Genomic DNA, 16362 nt, shown 5'->3' with positions numbered 1-16362 from the left:
TAAACATGCCCTTTAACACTTTTACTTTAAAAAAAATTAAACGTCATGCAGCAGTGCCACATGGTAATACTTTTCTGCCATCATGCTAATATTCTGACTTACTTTAACCTCAATGAAGTCAGGTTTCCCAATCTCAATCAGGTCAGCATAAGATCGAAGTTCATCCACATTCCAGGCCTTTACCAGAGTCAGTCTATATACCGTGCGTTGCTTCTGCAAGAGAACAGATGAAGAGTATAATTGAATGCACAGTTATTTCTACCAGAATCTATCAGCAGTTGAATATAATACTAAACAAATTGCTCTGTTACTACCTGCATTTTCAGCGAGGCCTGAATAGACTCAGTGTTAAGCTGCTCATTTGCTGACCACAGTATCAATGATTTTCAAATAATTTTTATAACATGAAATATTTCTTCTCTATTTCATGGCTCACTCTCGAGAATTTGTTTTTGTAATACCCTACAGTGTCAAATAAATCTGTGTCTACACTATTAGGTGAACCTTGGTAAAAGTATGCTCTGTGCAGGTGCAGTGTGATGGCCCATCTGTTCAGACTCCCATGCTCTGAGACAGAACTCTTCAGTTTTGTAGGATGTCCCATCTAGCAAACCAACTACCATACTCGCTTCACTGAAACAAGCAAGTCCAAATGCCAAAGGGCTTTCGATCCTGGGCAGTGTGATTATCAAATTCAGAATCAAGTGATTAACTGGTAGGACTTCTGCATTCTCAGCTTGAGTTTATTATTACTAAAACCTCCAAGATTATAGATTTCATGGAAAAATGGGCAGAACCACAGAAGGCAAAGCCTAAAACACCTTTAAAAAAACTCTGCAATGTAATAAATATGCAACTTTACTTATTTGGCTATGAAGTAAAATCACTGTTTATCATCATCAAAATAGGGCAAAGGAAAGCATAATAATTTTAAGTAGTGCATACAATACACTGGGGGTTAGAGTTTCCACTTTGGGCATTTCCTCCTGCTCCAGTTTCGGCTCAAACACATTTGCATATTACCAAATTCAAAATCTGCCATGAACTAGTGCAACTGGACAGCATTCTAAAACAGATTTTTTTCTCCCTAAATTTTGCTTTAAAAATTTTTCCTTCATATATTTAAAAGTGACAGATTGGTGAAGTTTGATTAGAACAGTTGAAAATAAGTTTCTCTCAAAACAAATAATCATTTTCAATCATAATATCAATTCGCCACCATGTAACTCAATCTTAAAGGGGAGATGGTGGGGTAGTGGTAATGTTACTGGACTAGTAATTCAGAGGCCCAGCTAATGGCCTGGGGACAGGGGTTCAAATCTTACCATTGTAGCTGGTGGAATTTAAATTCAATTAATTAATAAAATTCTGCAATTGAAAGCTATTTTCAGTAATGGTGCCATGAAACTATCTGATTGTCATAAAAACCCTTGTGGTTTGCTAATGTCCTTGAGGGACGGAAATCTGCTGCCCTTACCTGGTCTGCCTACATATGACTCCAGACCCATAGTGATCTGGTTGACTCTTAACTGCCCTTTGAAATGGCCTAGCAAGCCACTCAGTGTAAAGGGCAACTAGGAATGGGCAACAAATACTGGCTTTGCCTGTGATGCCTACATCCCATGAAAGACTAAAAGAATTACTGAAATTCACTTTAAAAAATATATAAAACTATTTGCTAATTATAGTACGGTACAGTCAATTTCTTAGTTGAAACAAAAATCACATTTAAAAGCTTTTAAAACATACCCTTTAGAGTCCTTCTGCCCAAAAGAAACAGCTTAATTTTTAAAGTTTCCCTGAAGGCCTGCAAACAAGTGCAATTAGCGGACACTCCCAATGGTGGTCTGGGGGATGTGGCCAGTTTTTTGGGTTGGGTCTGTTTCCACCACGATGTTTTTAAAACTAGTGCAAAAGATTGCAATAACTTGATTTGTGCTGAACGCAAATTGTGCTTAAAATTCAGAAACTGTTTGAGGCAGTTTACACTGATTTATGCTGAATTGCACTGAGAAAAACAGGGCAATCGAGGGGCAACTCCAGGATGTATTCTGACATCATCAATACTTTCTAAAGAAACCAAAAAGGGTCAGTTTGATATATTTGCATAAAATCTTTCTACACTCCTCAAAGAAATAAAGAATCCCCAACAGGAAGTCAACGGAAAGTGGAACCACTGTCCGAAATGCTTTCATCAGTTGCAGTTGAACATAATACTAAACAAATTGCTCTATTACCTGCATTTTCAGCAAGGCCTGAATAACCTCGTTGACCACAGTATCTATGATTTTCAAATCATTTTTATAATAACAATTAGATTTACAACTTACTTCTGTCTAGGTAATGCAAACAAAATATTGGTATTGGCTTGGTGTCGGTCACACCTCCAATAGCTAATACATAGAAACAATTGCTTGAGCAGCAATAGTAACAGGCTATTCTAGGAGCCTGAATATTAGAACAAATTGCATTTAAGACACTTTTCAGATGCTAAATATTGTTGAAAGTATAGTCCGAGAGATAGGTTTTTAAAGTAGAGATGGAGATAGTAAAGCGGACGAGTTTGGGGAGAGAGCTCCTGACAGTAAGTAGCTAAAGACTTTTGCTACCAAATGTAGAGTCGAGGGAGGAAGAGATATTGAGGAGGATAGATTTGGAACAGCGGAGAGTCCATGCTAGCATACAGAGGTGATGGATGTTGCAGAAGCAGATGGGACCAGGTTAAGGAGGAATTTGTAAACGATTCAGAATTTGAATTCAATGGACTGGTACCAACCAACAACAACTTATATTTATATAGCACAGTTAACGTTGTAAAATGTCCCAAGGCACTTCACAGGAGCATTATAAAACAAAATATGACACCGAGCCACATAAGGAGATATTAGGTCGGATGACCAAAAGCATGGTCAAAGAGGTAGGTTTTAAGGAGTCTCTTAAAGGGGGAAAGCCAGGTAGAGAGGCAGATATAGGGAGGAAATTCCAGAGGTTAAGGCCTAGGTAGCTAAAGGCACAGCAACCAATGGTGGAGCACTTAAAATCAGGGATGCTCAATAGGCCAAAATTAGAGGAGTACAGATATATCAGAGGGTTGTGGGGCTGGAGGAGATTACAGAGATAGAGAGGGGCGAGGCCATGGAGGGATTTGAAAACAAGGATGAGAATTTTAAAAACAAAACGTCACTTGACCGGGAGCCAATGTAGGTCAGCCAGCTGAGGGGTGACAATTGAACGGGAAATGGTGCAAGTTATAGCATGGGCAACAGAGTTTTGGATGGCCTCAAGTTTGCAGAATGTGGGAGACTAGCTGATAGCGTGCTGGAATAGTAAAGTCTTGAGGTAACAAAAGCATGAATGAGGGTTTCAGCAGATGAGCCGAGACTGGGGCGAAGTGGGGCGATGTTGCAGAGGTGGAAATAGGAGGTCTTAGTGATGGCGCGGTTATGTGGTTGGCAGCTCATCACAGGGTCAAAAATGCCACCAAGATTGTGAACAGACTGGTTTAATCTCAGACTGTTGCCAGGGAGAGGGACAGAATTAATAGCTAGGGAATGGAGTTTGGAGCAGGAACCGAATGGCTTCAGTCTTCCCACATTTAATTGGAGGAAAGTTCTGCTCATCCAGTACTAGATGGCAGATAAGTAGTTTAATAATTTAGCAACAGTGGAGGAGTTGAGTGAGGTGGTGGTGTGGTAGGGCTGGATCTCATCAGCATACATGTGAAAACAAGACGCTGTGCTTTCTGATGATGTTGCCAATGAGAAAAAGAAGGGAGTTAAAGATAGATCCTTGGGGAACACCAGGGGTATTGGTGCGGAAGTGGGAAGAGAAGCTATTGCAAGTGATAGTCTGGCTATGATTAGATAGATGAAAATGGAACCAGGTGAGAGCAGTCTTACTCAGCTGGATGATACTGGAGAGGTGTTGGAGGAGGATGGTGTGGTCAATTGTGTCAAAGGCTGCAGCCAGGTCGATGAGGAGGGATACTTCATCTTCGTCACAGTCACATAGGATGGCACTTGTGACTTTGATAAGAGTCTTTTCAGTACTGTGGCAGGGGCAGAAACCTGATTGGAGAGATTCAAATATGGAGAAAAGGTTGGCAAGGATTTGACAGGTGACAAAACGTTCCAGGACTCTGCAGAGGAAAGGGAGGTTTGCAAGGATGGTGGGGTCAAGGGTTGGTTTTTTGAGGAGGGGCAGATTTAAAGGTGAGAGGGACATTACCTGAAGAAACATAGGACCAGGAGGTGGGTCTCATGGATAAGATAAGCTGGGAGAGGGTATGAGGAGAGATAGGACAGAAACTAAAGAAAGATGCTGGTTCAGGGCTAGGGCGGCGGGGAACATCAGCGGAAGTTTGGTCCCGTGGTCTAGGAGAAGGGAAGGGATATGGCAGAGGCAGCTGATCCATTGGTCTCAACCTTAGTGACAAAGAAGTCTGTGAGCTTCTCGCACTTTTTGTTGGCGGTGAGGGTGGAGGAGACAGGGAAGAGGAGTTTAAGATGGTTTGCAGTAGAGAAAAGAGGCCGGGGTTATCTTTGCATTCCACGATGATCCTGGAATAGTAAGCAGGTTTAGCAGATGAGAAGAAGAACCAAGAGTGCTTTACGTGGTCCAGCCAGATCTGGCGATGGATGGCTAAAACAGTTGTGCACCACATCCTTGGGATGCACATTCTGCATCTCTTGGGTGAGAGTAATGGTTTTATTGGGGTGAAGGTGAGGATGCAGTTGAGAAAATCAGGAGCTATTGTGGCAAATAGAGGGCCAAAGGCTAGACTGTTGGTGTTTTGAAAGTGCAGTTGTAAGTGAAGCATTGGGGGTTGACAAGATTATGGGTGATGGGGGTGCGATTTAGTTTAGGATAGGAAATGGACAGTTTTGGATATCTTGGGGTTTATGTGGGATGCAGCTCAGGAAGACAGTAAGAAAAGCATTCAGAATGATTAGATTAGATATACAGCACTGAAACAGGCCCTTCGGCCCACCGAGTCTGTGCCGAACATCAACCACCCATTTATACTAATCCTACACTAATCCCATATTCCTACCAAACATCCCCACCTGTCCCTATATTTCCCTACCACCTACCTATACTAGTGACAATTTATAATGGCCAATTTACCTATCAGCCTGCAAGTCTTTTGGCTTGTGGGAGGAAACCGGAGCACCCGGAGAAAACCCACGCAGACACAGGGAGAACTTGCAAACTCCACACAGGCAGTACCCGGAATCGAACCCGGGTCCCTGGAGCTGTGAGGCTGCAGTGCTAACCACTGCGCCACTGTGCCGCCCTTTGCAGAAGTCAAACCTGGAGTTGGCTAAAAACTAGGGATGAAGGTTATCAGTGATGGTGATGTAAGTGCAGAGGAAGGTGATGTTGCAGTGGTGCAAACAGATGCTATTGGTGATGGATAGGAGACAAGCTTTGAAGCTCAGTTCAGATTCAATTAGCACCTCTAAGTTTTGCACAGTCAGATTTAGGGGAGCTAGCCTCAGGGAGGTAGACTGAATCAGGAATTAGGGCACAGAGCTTTTGGCAGCAGCCAAACGGGATGACATATCTTCTCCAGAATCAGGCGAATTTATAATGGGGAATAGAGAAATGGCAGAGAAGCTAAATGATTACTTTGTGTCTGTCTTCACTGAGGAAGATACAAGAAATCTCCCAGAATTAGAGATTCAAGGGATTAGGAAGAATGAGGAATTGAAGGAAATTAGTATTAGTAAGAAGGTTGTATTGGAGAAATTAATGGACCTGAAGGCTGATGAGTCCCCAGGACCTGATATTCTACATCCCAGAGTGTTGAAAGAACTAGCTATGGAGATAGTAGATGCATTGGTGATCATCTTCCAAAATTCTGCAGATTGGAAGGTCGCAAATGTAATCCCACTATTTAAGGGAAAGAAAGAGAAAACAGGGAATTACAGACCTGTTAGCCTTACATCAGTTGTTGGGAAAATGCTAGAATCTATTCTAAAGGATGTGATAAATGGACATTTGGATAATAATGATCTGATTGGGCATAGTCAACATGGATTTATGAATGGGAAATCATATTTAACGAATCTATTGGAGATTTTTGAGGATGTTACTAACAGAATTGATAAAGGGGAGTCGATGGACATGGTATACTTGGATTTTCAGAAGGCCCCCACAGGAGGTTGGTTAGCAAAATGAAAGCACATGGGATAGGAGGTAATATACTGGCATGGATTAAGGATTGGTTAAAAGGCAGAAAGCAGAGAGTAGGAATAAAAGGGTCATTCTCGCATTGGCAGGCTATGATTACTGGAGTACCACAGGCATCAGTGCTTGGGCCACAGCTGTTCACAAAATATATCAATGATTTGGATGTGGGGACCAAATATAATATTTCCAAGTTCGTGGATGACACAAAACTAGATGGGTGTTGTGAGGAAAATGCAAAGTGGCTTCAAGGGGATTTGGAAAGACTTGGTGAGTGGGCAAGAATGTGGCAGATGGAATATAATGTGGAAAAATGTGAGATTATCCACTTTGGTAGGAGGAATAGATTTGCAGAGTATTTCTTAAATGGAAAGAGATTAGAAAGTGTAGATGTACAAAGGGACCTGGAAGTCCTTGTCAATAAGTCACTGAAAGCTAACATGCAGGTGCAGCAAGCAAGTAAGACGGCTAATGGTATGTTGGTCTTCATTGCAAAAGGATGTGAGTACAGGAGTAGTGAAGTCTTGCTTCAATTGTATAGAACCTTGGTTAGAACACACCTGAAGTACTGTGTGCGGTTTTGGTCCCCTTACCTGAGGAAGGATATTATTGCAATATTGGGAGTGCAACAAAGGTTCACCAGACTTGCTCCTGGGATGGTGGGACTGTCCTATGAGGAGAGACAGGGGAAATGGGGCCTGTATTCTCTAGAGTTCAGAAGAATGAGAGGTGATCTCATTGAAACCAACAAAATACTGAAAAGGATAGACAGGGTAGATGCAGGTAAGATGTTTCCCCCAGTTGGGGAGTCTGGAACCAGGGCACACAATTTAAAAATAATGGGGAAGCCACTTAGGACAGAGATGAGGAGAAATTTCTTTACTCAGAGGGTTGTGAATCTTTGGAATTCTCTATCCCAAAGGGCTGTGCAAGCTGAGTCATTGAGTATGTTTAAAGCAGAGAATGACAAATTTCTAAATACCAATGATATAAAGGGATATGAGAATAGCGTGGGGGAAAAGGCATTGAAGTGGATGATCAGCCATGATCGTACTGAATGACAGGGAAGGCTCGATGGGCTGAATGGCCTACTCCTGCTCCTATGTTATATAATGTTGAAGAGTGTTCTGACTTATTCACAACTTTATGTTGGACAAGCTGTCAGACAACACAATGTTGGTTATGAAGTCGAGGGTGATGTTGAGGAGATAGAGATGAATGTTGTCAGAACACATACAGAAGCAAATAATGTTACAGAGGGTCAGCAAACAGAAAAGGAAAAGGAAAGCAACAAAAGTAAAACTTGCAACAGATTTTGGGGATTATATCAAGAGGGAAGGAATGCAAGAACTAACAGCTCATAATAACTTTGCACACAACAATAGGTATGTGACATCTTGAATACTGACTCCTATTTGTGGGGGAGGGGGTGGTTGAATCAGACCTTGTGAGGTCAGGATGTTTGGGCAGTAAATCCTGAAATAAGGAGGGTGGGTGGCAGGGGGGTGGGGTTGCGGGTGTCAGACCTTACAGTGAGAGGAGAGGAGGGTGGAGCTCGCACTAGCTGGAGGGGGGCCTCGCAGTGGGATTGGAACTTATCTCAGTGTTGGGGAGGGGGGGGGCGGCGGGGAGAAAGTGGTCGGAACTGGCAATGAAGGGGAGGGAGTGTCGTACCCCACAAAGGTAGGGGAGGGATGTCAGGGAGACGTTGCAGTGGAGGTTGGCAGACCTCATGCAGTTGGGGTAGCCACACTATGCTGTGGAAGAATTGGACAACACGGGGATGGATGTGGTGGGTTGATTCAGACATCACTGGGGGAGAGGGTCAGCCAAATGCGGGGGCCTGATCGCCTAAAGGGAAGCTTGTTGAGTAAACCGCTCATGCTCCTCTTGGCCCACAAGCAGACACTTAACCTCTTTTTATCTGCTGGGCTCTGGGCTTCCCTGTGTTAAAAGTAAAAATGCAGTTAAAATGAAGGCATTAATCTAAAATTTAATAGAACAATATCAGTGATTGGGGATCATCATCTTACAGATAAGGTGTTAACAAGGAAAGGCTAGAGAGACTAGGGCTATATTCTCTTGAACTGAAATTAGAGGGGGATTTTATAAAGGTGCTCAAAACAATAAAAAGAGTAAACAAAGTAAACATAGGTAATTTTCATTTGTAATAAAATCAAAGACAAGAGGTCATGATCTTAACAAAGGCGCATTGGTATAAAAAGGGGGAGCTTAGAAGAAACTTTTTCATGGAAAGACTTATTGGAATATGAAATCCTTTTCTACAATTCCCATAAAATGGAGCGGGAGGCTCTGGGAGGCCTTCCTGACCAGGTCCCACCTCTGCCCCACTTTATGTGGGCTGGGGGGTGGCGGTGGCAAGAAACGGCCGCCAGCCCCAGGCCAATCAAGGCCCTTAAATGGCCACTTAAGGGCCTTTGCCTGCCTCCACAGGGATTTTACCCATGGCAAGCTGGTGTCTGGGAGACGTGAAAGGCTGGCATTGAAAGCTGGCGTCCTCTCAGCGCCCCAGGGGTGGGTCCTGACAAACGGGCACAAGGTTCCCAATTGAGGGCTGCCCCCACTTCCCCAACCACCGCCAGGACACAAGATGCCCCCCCCCCCCACTTCCCTCCAAACGACCACCCTTGCCTCACTGGGACGTGACCAATTTCCCTGCACTCCTGGCTCTATGTCCTTGGCTGGGCTGTAGTCCCAGCAGTGGCCACCACTCCCAGTGGTGCTGCTGGGACTAAGAGCTGCTTTCCCAATGATTGGCTAGCAGCTCAAGGAGGTGTGACTTCCTCCCTCAAGCGGGTGGAAGTCCCGCCTTGGAACAATTAAAGCCTGGGGACCATTAAAATACGGGACAAATCCTTGGGCTGGGGCAAAGTGGGTTCACCACTGACTTTTATGTTGATGGCCAGCCCCCGTCCGCCCGGTATAAAATCCAGCCCACAGAATTCAAAATCCTCTTCACTTTCAAGTCTGTCCTCAACCTTGTCCCACCGCCTCTGCAACATCTTACAGTCATATATGATACAGCATTAAAGGAACTGTGGCAGCTTGGTTAACGGGAAGAAAACAGTGAGTTGAGGGAAGTTAGCAGTAGTGTCCCCAGGGGTCAATGGCATTCTCTGTCCACCCATCCATCTATATCTATATATCTACATATATATCAAATGCATAAATAAATGATCGGGACTTTGATTCTCTCACAATCAAGGGATATGGGGACTGACTGGGAAAGTGGAGTTGAGGCAGATCAGCCATGATCGTATTGAATGGTGGAGCAGACTCAAGAGGCCATATGGTCTACTCCTGCTCCTATTTCTTATGTTCTTGTAGGAAACACAATATTAAAATTTGTAGATGCTGAAAGAACAAGGGAGCACTTATCTATGTAAAGAACTGCAAGTAAAATCTAGAGGATGTAGTCAGGTTCGTACATTGATGCCATACTAAATTAAATGAGGTAAAAGTGGGCTGACCCATTGGGAGGAAGAATGTGAAGAAAAGTATACACTAGTAAAATTTTAAAACGAGCAAATGAGCCAGCAAATGTAGGGTTTCAGATATTAATTGTGCATTAATTGTTTAATTATATGCAGGTGGAGGATGTTAACCGGGGTCTTACTTGAGCATTTCTAAGGAGACTGCTACAGAGACTGGTTGAGGGTTTTGAGTGGGAAGCTACATGTTTGTAATCCTTTTACTCTGTACAATAAATGTGAAACTGAGTAAAGATGGGCTCCAGCAGTATCTTTCCACAACAAGCTTTCTGGAATTTAACTGAAGATACATGCATCTTTAACCAGTGGGAGGACAAGTTGGTAAAGCAAATGGAATCCAAAGTTTATAAACAGGGGCAAAAGCAAAGAGCTAGTGTTAAATCTATGCAAATCTTTAGTTAAACTGCAGGTAGCCTATTCTGGATGTCTCATTTTTTAAAAAATGTCAAGGTCATGACACAGGTGCAAAGAGGATAAGATGATACCAGGGCTAAGAGACAAGAGTAGAAAAACTGAAGCTTTCATTGAACAACACGCTTAACAGGAGATCTAGTAGAGGTGTTCAAAACTAAGGGGTTTTGCTAAGTTAAATTGAGAAAAACTATTGCTGCTGGTAGATAGTTGGTAATCAAAGAGCATAAATTTAAGATATTAAAAAAAATTAAGAGGATTGGAGAATTCTTTGAATGAACAAGGGTGTTAGGACATTTACTGATGTATCAGAAGTAGTGGAGGAAGCAGAGTGGATAACAGCTTTTTAAAAAGTGGATAACTTTTTTTTACATTAAAGTTTAAAATGTATTTAGTTGTGGTTCATGGTAGGAAGAGCGATAGGAAATTGATTGTATTTTGTGAAAACTGTTTCTGTTCCTTCATATATTACATCTTGGCTTATAATTGGTCTTATTGTATTAGACTACTTTTCAGTCTGTTTTCCAAGGATTAGCAGAAATGCATGAGGCAGCATCCAAGATCAAAGTACTGAATACACACAATGAGAGTTCTTAATTGTTGCAGCCCAAGAACATGCTAACTTTTAATTTGATACTGGGTAGTAAAGGTACTCTCGAGTACGTAGGGAATATACAGTCTGTTTACAAGATGCTGAGTCTGACAGAAAACCAAGTGCAGATTTAAAATTTGTAGCAACCCAAACCAAATCTACCTAGTTTTGTCTACCCAACAGGCAAAGCATGCTCCCCCTTAAGGGGGCACTCTAGTTACCCAAATCAAGAGAGCTTAGTTGCAAGTTTGCTGAACCAAGATTTAGGGACCTCATGTACGCACAGGAGTACTGTTGAACTTTAGCCAGCTAAAAATCACACAGCCGACCAACACAGAGTTTCAGCCAGCTTGGCGAGCCAGAAACACCTTACTTGATAGGGTATTGATTTGAGGCTTACCTGGAGCCAAATGGGATGAATCTCCGCCCCTAGACTTCTCATCCTGTGTTATTAGTAAGCTAAGTCAACTGTTCAATCAGCAACAGTGCCCAAGAATACTGTGAACTTCTCTGGCCCACATATTATGTAATGGAGTTTGCCATAGAGTTCATCTGGATTCAAATTTTCATTGCCAGATGTCACTTTAAAGCCAATTCACTCGTAAAAGACTCTCCAACCAAACAGAACAATCAAATACAAGATACTACAGTAAAGGTAAATCTAGTGCATTACATCAAGTACAATTGTGGCAGCAGGACAACTGGACACAGGTTTTGACTCACAAAAGGCAATATAGGACTGACACCAGGAAACAGTTCTTTACACAAGGAATAAGAAACAGGTGGAATTACACAGGATTACATAGAATATATGGCACAGAAACAGGCCATTCGGCCCAACCACTCCATGCCAGCCATTGTGCTGCACTTGAGCCTCCTTTCATCTTTCCTCATCTAAATCCATCAGCGTAACCTCTATTTCCTTCTCCCTCATATGCTTGTCTAGCCTCCCCTTAAATGCATCTATACTGTTCACTTCAACCACTCCCTGTGGTAGCGAGTTCTACATTTTCACTACTCTGTGGGTAAAGAAGTTTCTTTACTGGATTTTTATTGAAATCTTATTGGATTTCTTGGTGACTATCTTATATTGACGGCCTCTAACTATGCTCTTTCCCACAAGTGGAAACATTCTCTCTGTATCACTCTGCCAAAACCTTTCACAATTTTGAACACCTCTATTAGGTCACCCCTCAGCTTTCCTTTTTCAAGAGAAAAGATACCCAGCCTGCTATATATATCCTGGCATTTCTGGTAAACTTTGATGGAATGGTAGGTTATGGAAACAAAACCTTTTCTCAAATCACTTAAACTGTGGAGGGGAAAATCAGTTATTTCTGGTCGAATAAGCTTAAAATGAGCGAAACGACTTTCTTGTCATCAATGATCAACATGAACACAACTACAGATGCAGCTAGACTCAGCAGGAACTCATGTTAACTGTTCCAACATATTTAAAGTCCTAAATAGGTAATTGTTCAAACTTGCTATCATTGGTTTTGTAATAGCAATCCTACCAAACACTGGAAATAAGGCCAGCACACTGTTGCTAAGACCCTAGTCTCTGTGGAGGAATTAAAATCCAAGTACATAAATCCAATGAGCTTGGCCTTGTTGCAAAATAGACAGCACACTGATGGTAATGATGGTTCTAGAAGACAGCTCGATGCTTTCCTTGTAAAAACCATATTGCATTTATGCCTAACTGAACAATTAAACATCTGAAGTTCCTCCACATGCCAACCAAACTTTCCCAATTTGTGTCCTTTAAGAACATGACAGAAACGCTGCATTTTTTCAAATAAATTAACCCATAAAGGCAGTAACTCAGACTGCCACTTTTATTTAGCTTGAACACTGTACATTCAACAACTGAGAAAGCCAAAGCAGAGAAAGAAATGTGGTTAGAGGTATGTTTCAAAGCAAAACCAAACCTCTGTGACCTTCTTCCTTTCAATACAATACTGAGTTCTGTTTTCATTTAATTACTGTGCTATTTCTTGCTTTGTATGCACAATGCCTACTTGTTTATGCCATTTAAGCTGCCATGACTTTATTTTTAAATCTTGCCAAAGTTATGCATACTCAAAGCATCAAAAGACAGACTGTTAAGTTTGTGAAGCCTTCTGCACACACCTTCTCTGGGAAATGTCTGGGCTCAGATGCAGTGCAGTGGATCATATGTTGATAAGAAAGGACAAGTGTTATTGCTTAAAAAGGGATGAAGGGCAAAGATGCAAAGATGCACACAGTAGCATATTTCTGGCCAGAAATTTAAAAAACATGCCGGTAACCAAAATTGTCAACCTAATAAGAGAGTGCAGAATCAAATTCTTCACTTCTTCAGATATTAAACCGATCTGATAAACTTGTTTTGTAAAAAATCTAAAGGACCTCAAAAAAGTTTATGCACCAAGAACAACAACTAGGCACTATTTATTGGTGAATGTGGATTATTTTGCTGGATCTTGTCAACCAGTAGTCCATTTCAATAAAAGGTTTGACTGTTGTCGTTCTTGAGAAGGACTTTAATTTCAGCAGTCCTTTCTTATCAACATATGATCCACTGCACTGCAACTGAGCCTAGACATTTCCCAGTGCAACAATCCCTTTCAATCAATGTTGGATCTTCAGCACTGCTCACGGGTGTAGAGATACCTTCCTAGCCAGCAGTCCATCTTAATCAATATTTGATTTTGAATTCCAACTACATTTTCATTAAGTAGGTCATTTTAATCAAGATTTTAATCTTAGTATAAACTCTGCACTGTTCAGTCATATTCAAAGTCAATCACTACTACACATTAAGTTTAGCAACACAGTTTGTAACTTTGTTTAGGATCAGACTAATTGATTGCAAGGGCCAAACTGGTAGATTCAATGTGTATACTGGGCATGAAATCTGACTGTTAGAAGCTTTCCAAATATCAGTGGAATGATGTACAATCAAATCATCAGCGTACTCAATAAGAATGTAGCTTACCTTGTGGCTCACAGCAATATTCTCTCTCTCTGTTACATGGAAGTGTGCATGAAATGTTCGCTTATTTTTAATATAGGACAGTGCAAGGTGGGTTAATGACATTTTTCTTACATTTCAAATTTACACTAGAAAAATTAACATACATCAGCATTTGAAATGATGAGTGGTTAGGGTTATGAACTGCAAAATTTTTAACTTCTGTTTATTCAAAAGAACAGGCTGTTTTAACAATAGATAGGGAAAAAAATTTGTGGGTTTAAAATAGCACACAGTTGCAAGGGCCGGTGCATATAAGTGAACTGGATGGCATTTAGAATGTATCCATTGAAAGTATAATGCAAGGACTGATTTTGCTTTTTATTGCACATTTTGAAAATTTTATAATTTGTATAGAATATGCAATTTTTTTTTTTTAAAACTTATGTTCGTGGGAAGTGGGCATCACTGGCAAAGCCAGCATATATCACCCCTTCCTATTGCCCAAAACGGTGATGGTGAGCTGCCTTCTTGAACTGTGGCAGTCCATGCAATGTATGCACACCAACAGTGCTGTTAGGCTGGGAGTTCCAGGATTCTGACTCAGCAATAATGAAGGAAGTTCCAGGATGGGGGTGTGACTTGGAGGAGAACTTGCAGATGATTGTGTTTCCATGCACCTGATGCCCTTGTTCTTCTAGGTGGTAGAGGTTGTGGGGGTTTGGAAGATCTTGTCGAAGAAGCCTTGGTGAGTTGCTGCAGTGCATCTTGCAGATGGTACACACGACAGCTGTAGTCAGCGGTGGCAGACAAATTAAATGTTTAAGGTGGTGATGGGGTGCCAACCAAGATGGCTGCTTTGTCCTGGATGGTGGTGAGCTCCTTGAGTGTGGTTGGAACGTCCATCATACTCTTGACTTGTACCTTGTCGATGGTGGAAAGGCTTTGTGGAGTTGGGAGGTGAGTTACTTGCCACAAAATACCCAGCCTGACCTGCTCCTCTAGCTGCAGCATTAATGTATCTGGTACAATTAAGTTTCTGGTCAATGGTGAGGGATTCAGCATTGGTAGTGCCGTTGAATGTAAAGGGGAGGTGTTTAGATTCTCTCTTGTTGGAGATGGTCATTGCCTGGCACATTTTTGGTGCGAATGTTACTTGTCACTTATCAGCCCAAGCCTGAACACTGTCCAAGTCTTGCTGCATGCGGGTATGGACTGCTTCAATATCTGAGGATTTGCGAATGGAACTGAATATTATGCAATCATCAGCAAACATCCACATTTCTGAACTTATGATACACAGAAAGTCATTGATGACTCAGTTGAGGGAAGATTGAATTGAGGTATATACATGGAGGAGTACTGATTTATCAGCTGAGAGAGGGCGGTATGTAGTAATCAGCAGGAGGTTCCTTTGACCGTGTTTGACCTGATGCCATGTAACTTCATGGGTTCTGGAGTCAATGTTTAGGACTCCTAGGGTCATGCTCGCGACTGTATACTATTGTGCTGTCACCACTGGCAGGACAGGACATGGTGATAGAGGAGTCTGGGCCATTAGCTGAAAAGATATGATTCTGAGAATATGACTAAGTCAGTCCTTTTCCTGATTAGGCTGTAGGACAATTTTGGCACAAGTCCCAGATGTTAGCGAGAAGGACTTTGCAGAGTCGAGTGGGCTCAGTGTGCCTACGACATTTTTTTTCATATTCATTCATGGGATGTGAACATCGCTGGTTATGCCAGTATTTATTGCCCATCCCTAATTGCCCTTGTGAAGGTGGTGGTGAGCTGCCTTCTTGAACCACTGCAGTCCATGTGAGGTAGGTACACCCATAGTGCTGTTAGGAAGGGAGTTCCAGGATTTTGACCCAGCAACAGTGATGGGACAGCGATACAGTTCCAAGTCAGGCTGGTGTGTGACTTGGATGGGAACTTGCAGGTGGTCATGTTCCCAAGCATCTGCTGCTCTTGTCCTTTGAGGTGGTAGGGGTCGCGGGTTTGAAAGGTGCTAAGGAGCCTTGGTGCGTTGCTGCAATGCATCTTGTAGATGGTACACAGGTGCGTCGATGGTGGAGGCAGTGACTGTTTGTGGATGGGGTACCAATCAAGTGGGCTGCTTTGTCCTGGATGGTGTCGAGCTTCTTGAGTGTTGTTGCAGCTGCACCCATCCAGGCAATTGCACCCACTCCTGACTCGTGCCTTGTAGATGGTGGACAGGCTTTGGGGAGTCAGGAGGTGAGTTACTCGCCGCAGGATTCCTAGCCTCTGACCTGCTTTTGTAGCCACGGTATTTATATGGCTATTCCAGTTCAGTTTCTGGTCAATGGTAGCCCCTAGGATGTTTGATAGTGGGGGATTCAGCAATGGTAATGCCAATGAATGTCAAGGGGAGATGGTTAGATTCTCTCTTGTTGGAGATGGTCATTGCCTGGCACTTGTGTGGCGCAAATGTTACTTGCCACTTCTCAGCCCAAGCTTGGATATTGTCCAGGTCTTGCTACCTTTCTACACAGACTGCTTCAGTATTTGAGGAGTCGCGAATGGTGCAATCATCAGCAAACATCTCCACTTCTGACCTTATGATTGCTGAAGCAGCTGAAGATGGCTGGGCCTAGGACACTACCCTGAGGAACTCCTGCAGTGATGTCCTGGAGCTCAGATGGTTGACCTCCAACAACCACAGCCACCTTCCT

The 16362-nt window shown here is 42.5% G+C and overlaps 1 protein-coding gene across 2 annotated transcripts in view; it reads right to left on the bottom strand.

Annotated features, from left to right (window-relative positions):
- tyw1 (tRNA-yW synthesizing protein 1 homolog (S. cerevisiae)) overlaps positions 1-16362 on the bottom strand; it is a 160324-nt gene that overhangs the window by 17710 nt on the left and 126252 nt on the right. For both annotated transcript variants that reach the window (XM_068010279.1, XM_068010280.1), the window contains one exon: positions 103-213. In XM_068010279.1, the coding sequence (XP_067866380.1) occupies positions 103-213 (111 nt within the window). The remainder of the gene's footprint in view (positions 1-102; positions 214-16362) is intronic.

This window comes from Heterodontus francisci, chromosome 30 (assembly GCF_036365525.1).
Source record: "Heterodontus francisci isolate sHetFra1 chromosome 30, sHetFra1.hap1, whole genome shotgun sequence".
NCBI lineage: Eukaryota > Metazoa > Chordata > Chondrichthyes > Heterodontiformes > Heterodontidae > Heterodontus > Heterodontus francisci.
Note: the sequence above shows the minus strand (reverse complement) of the source record. Positions and strands in the feature narration are given on the sequence as shown.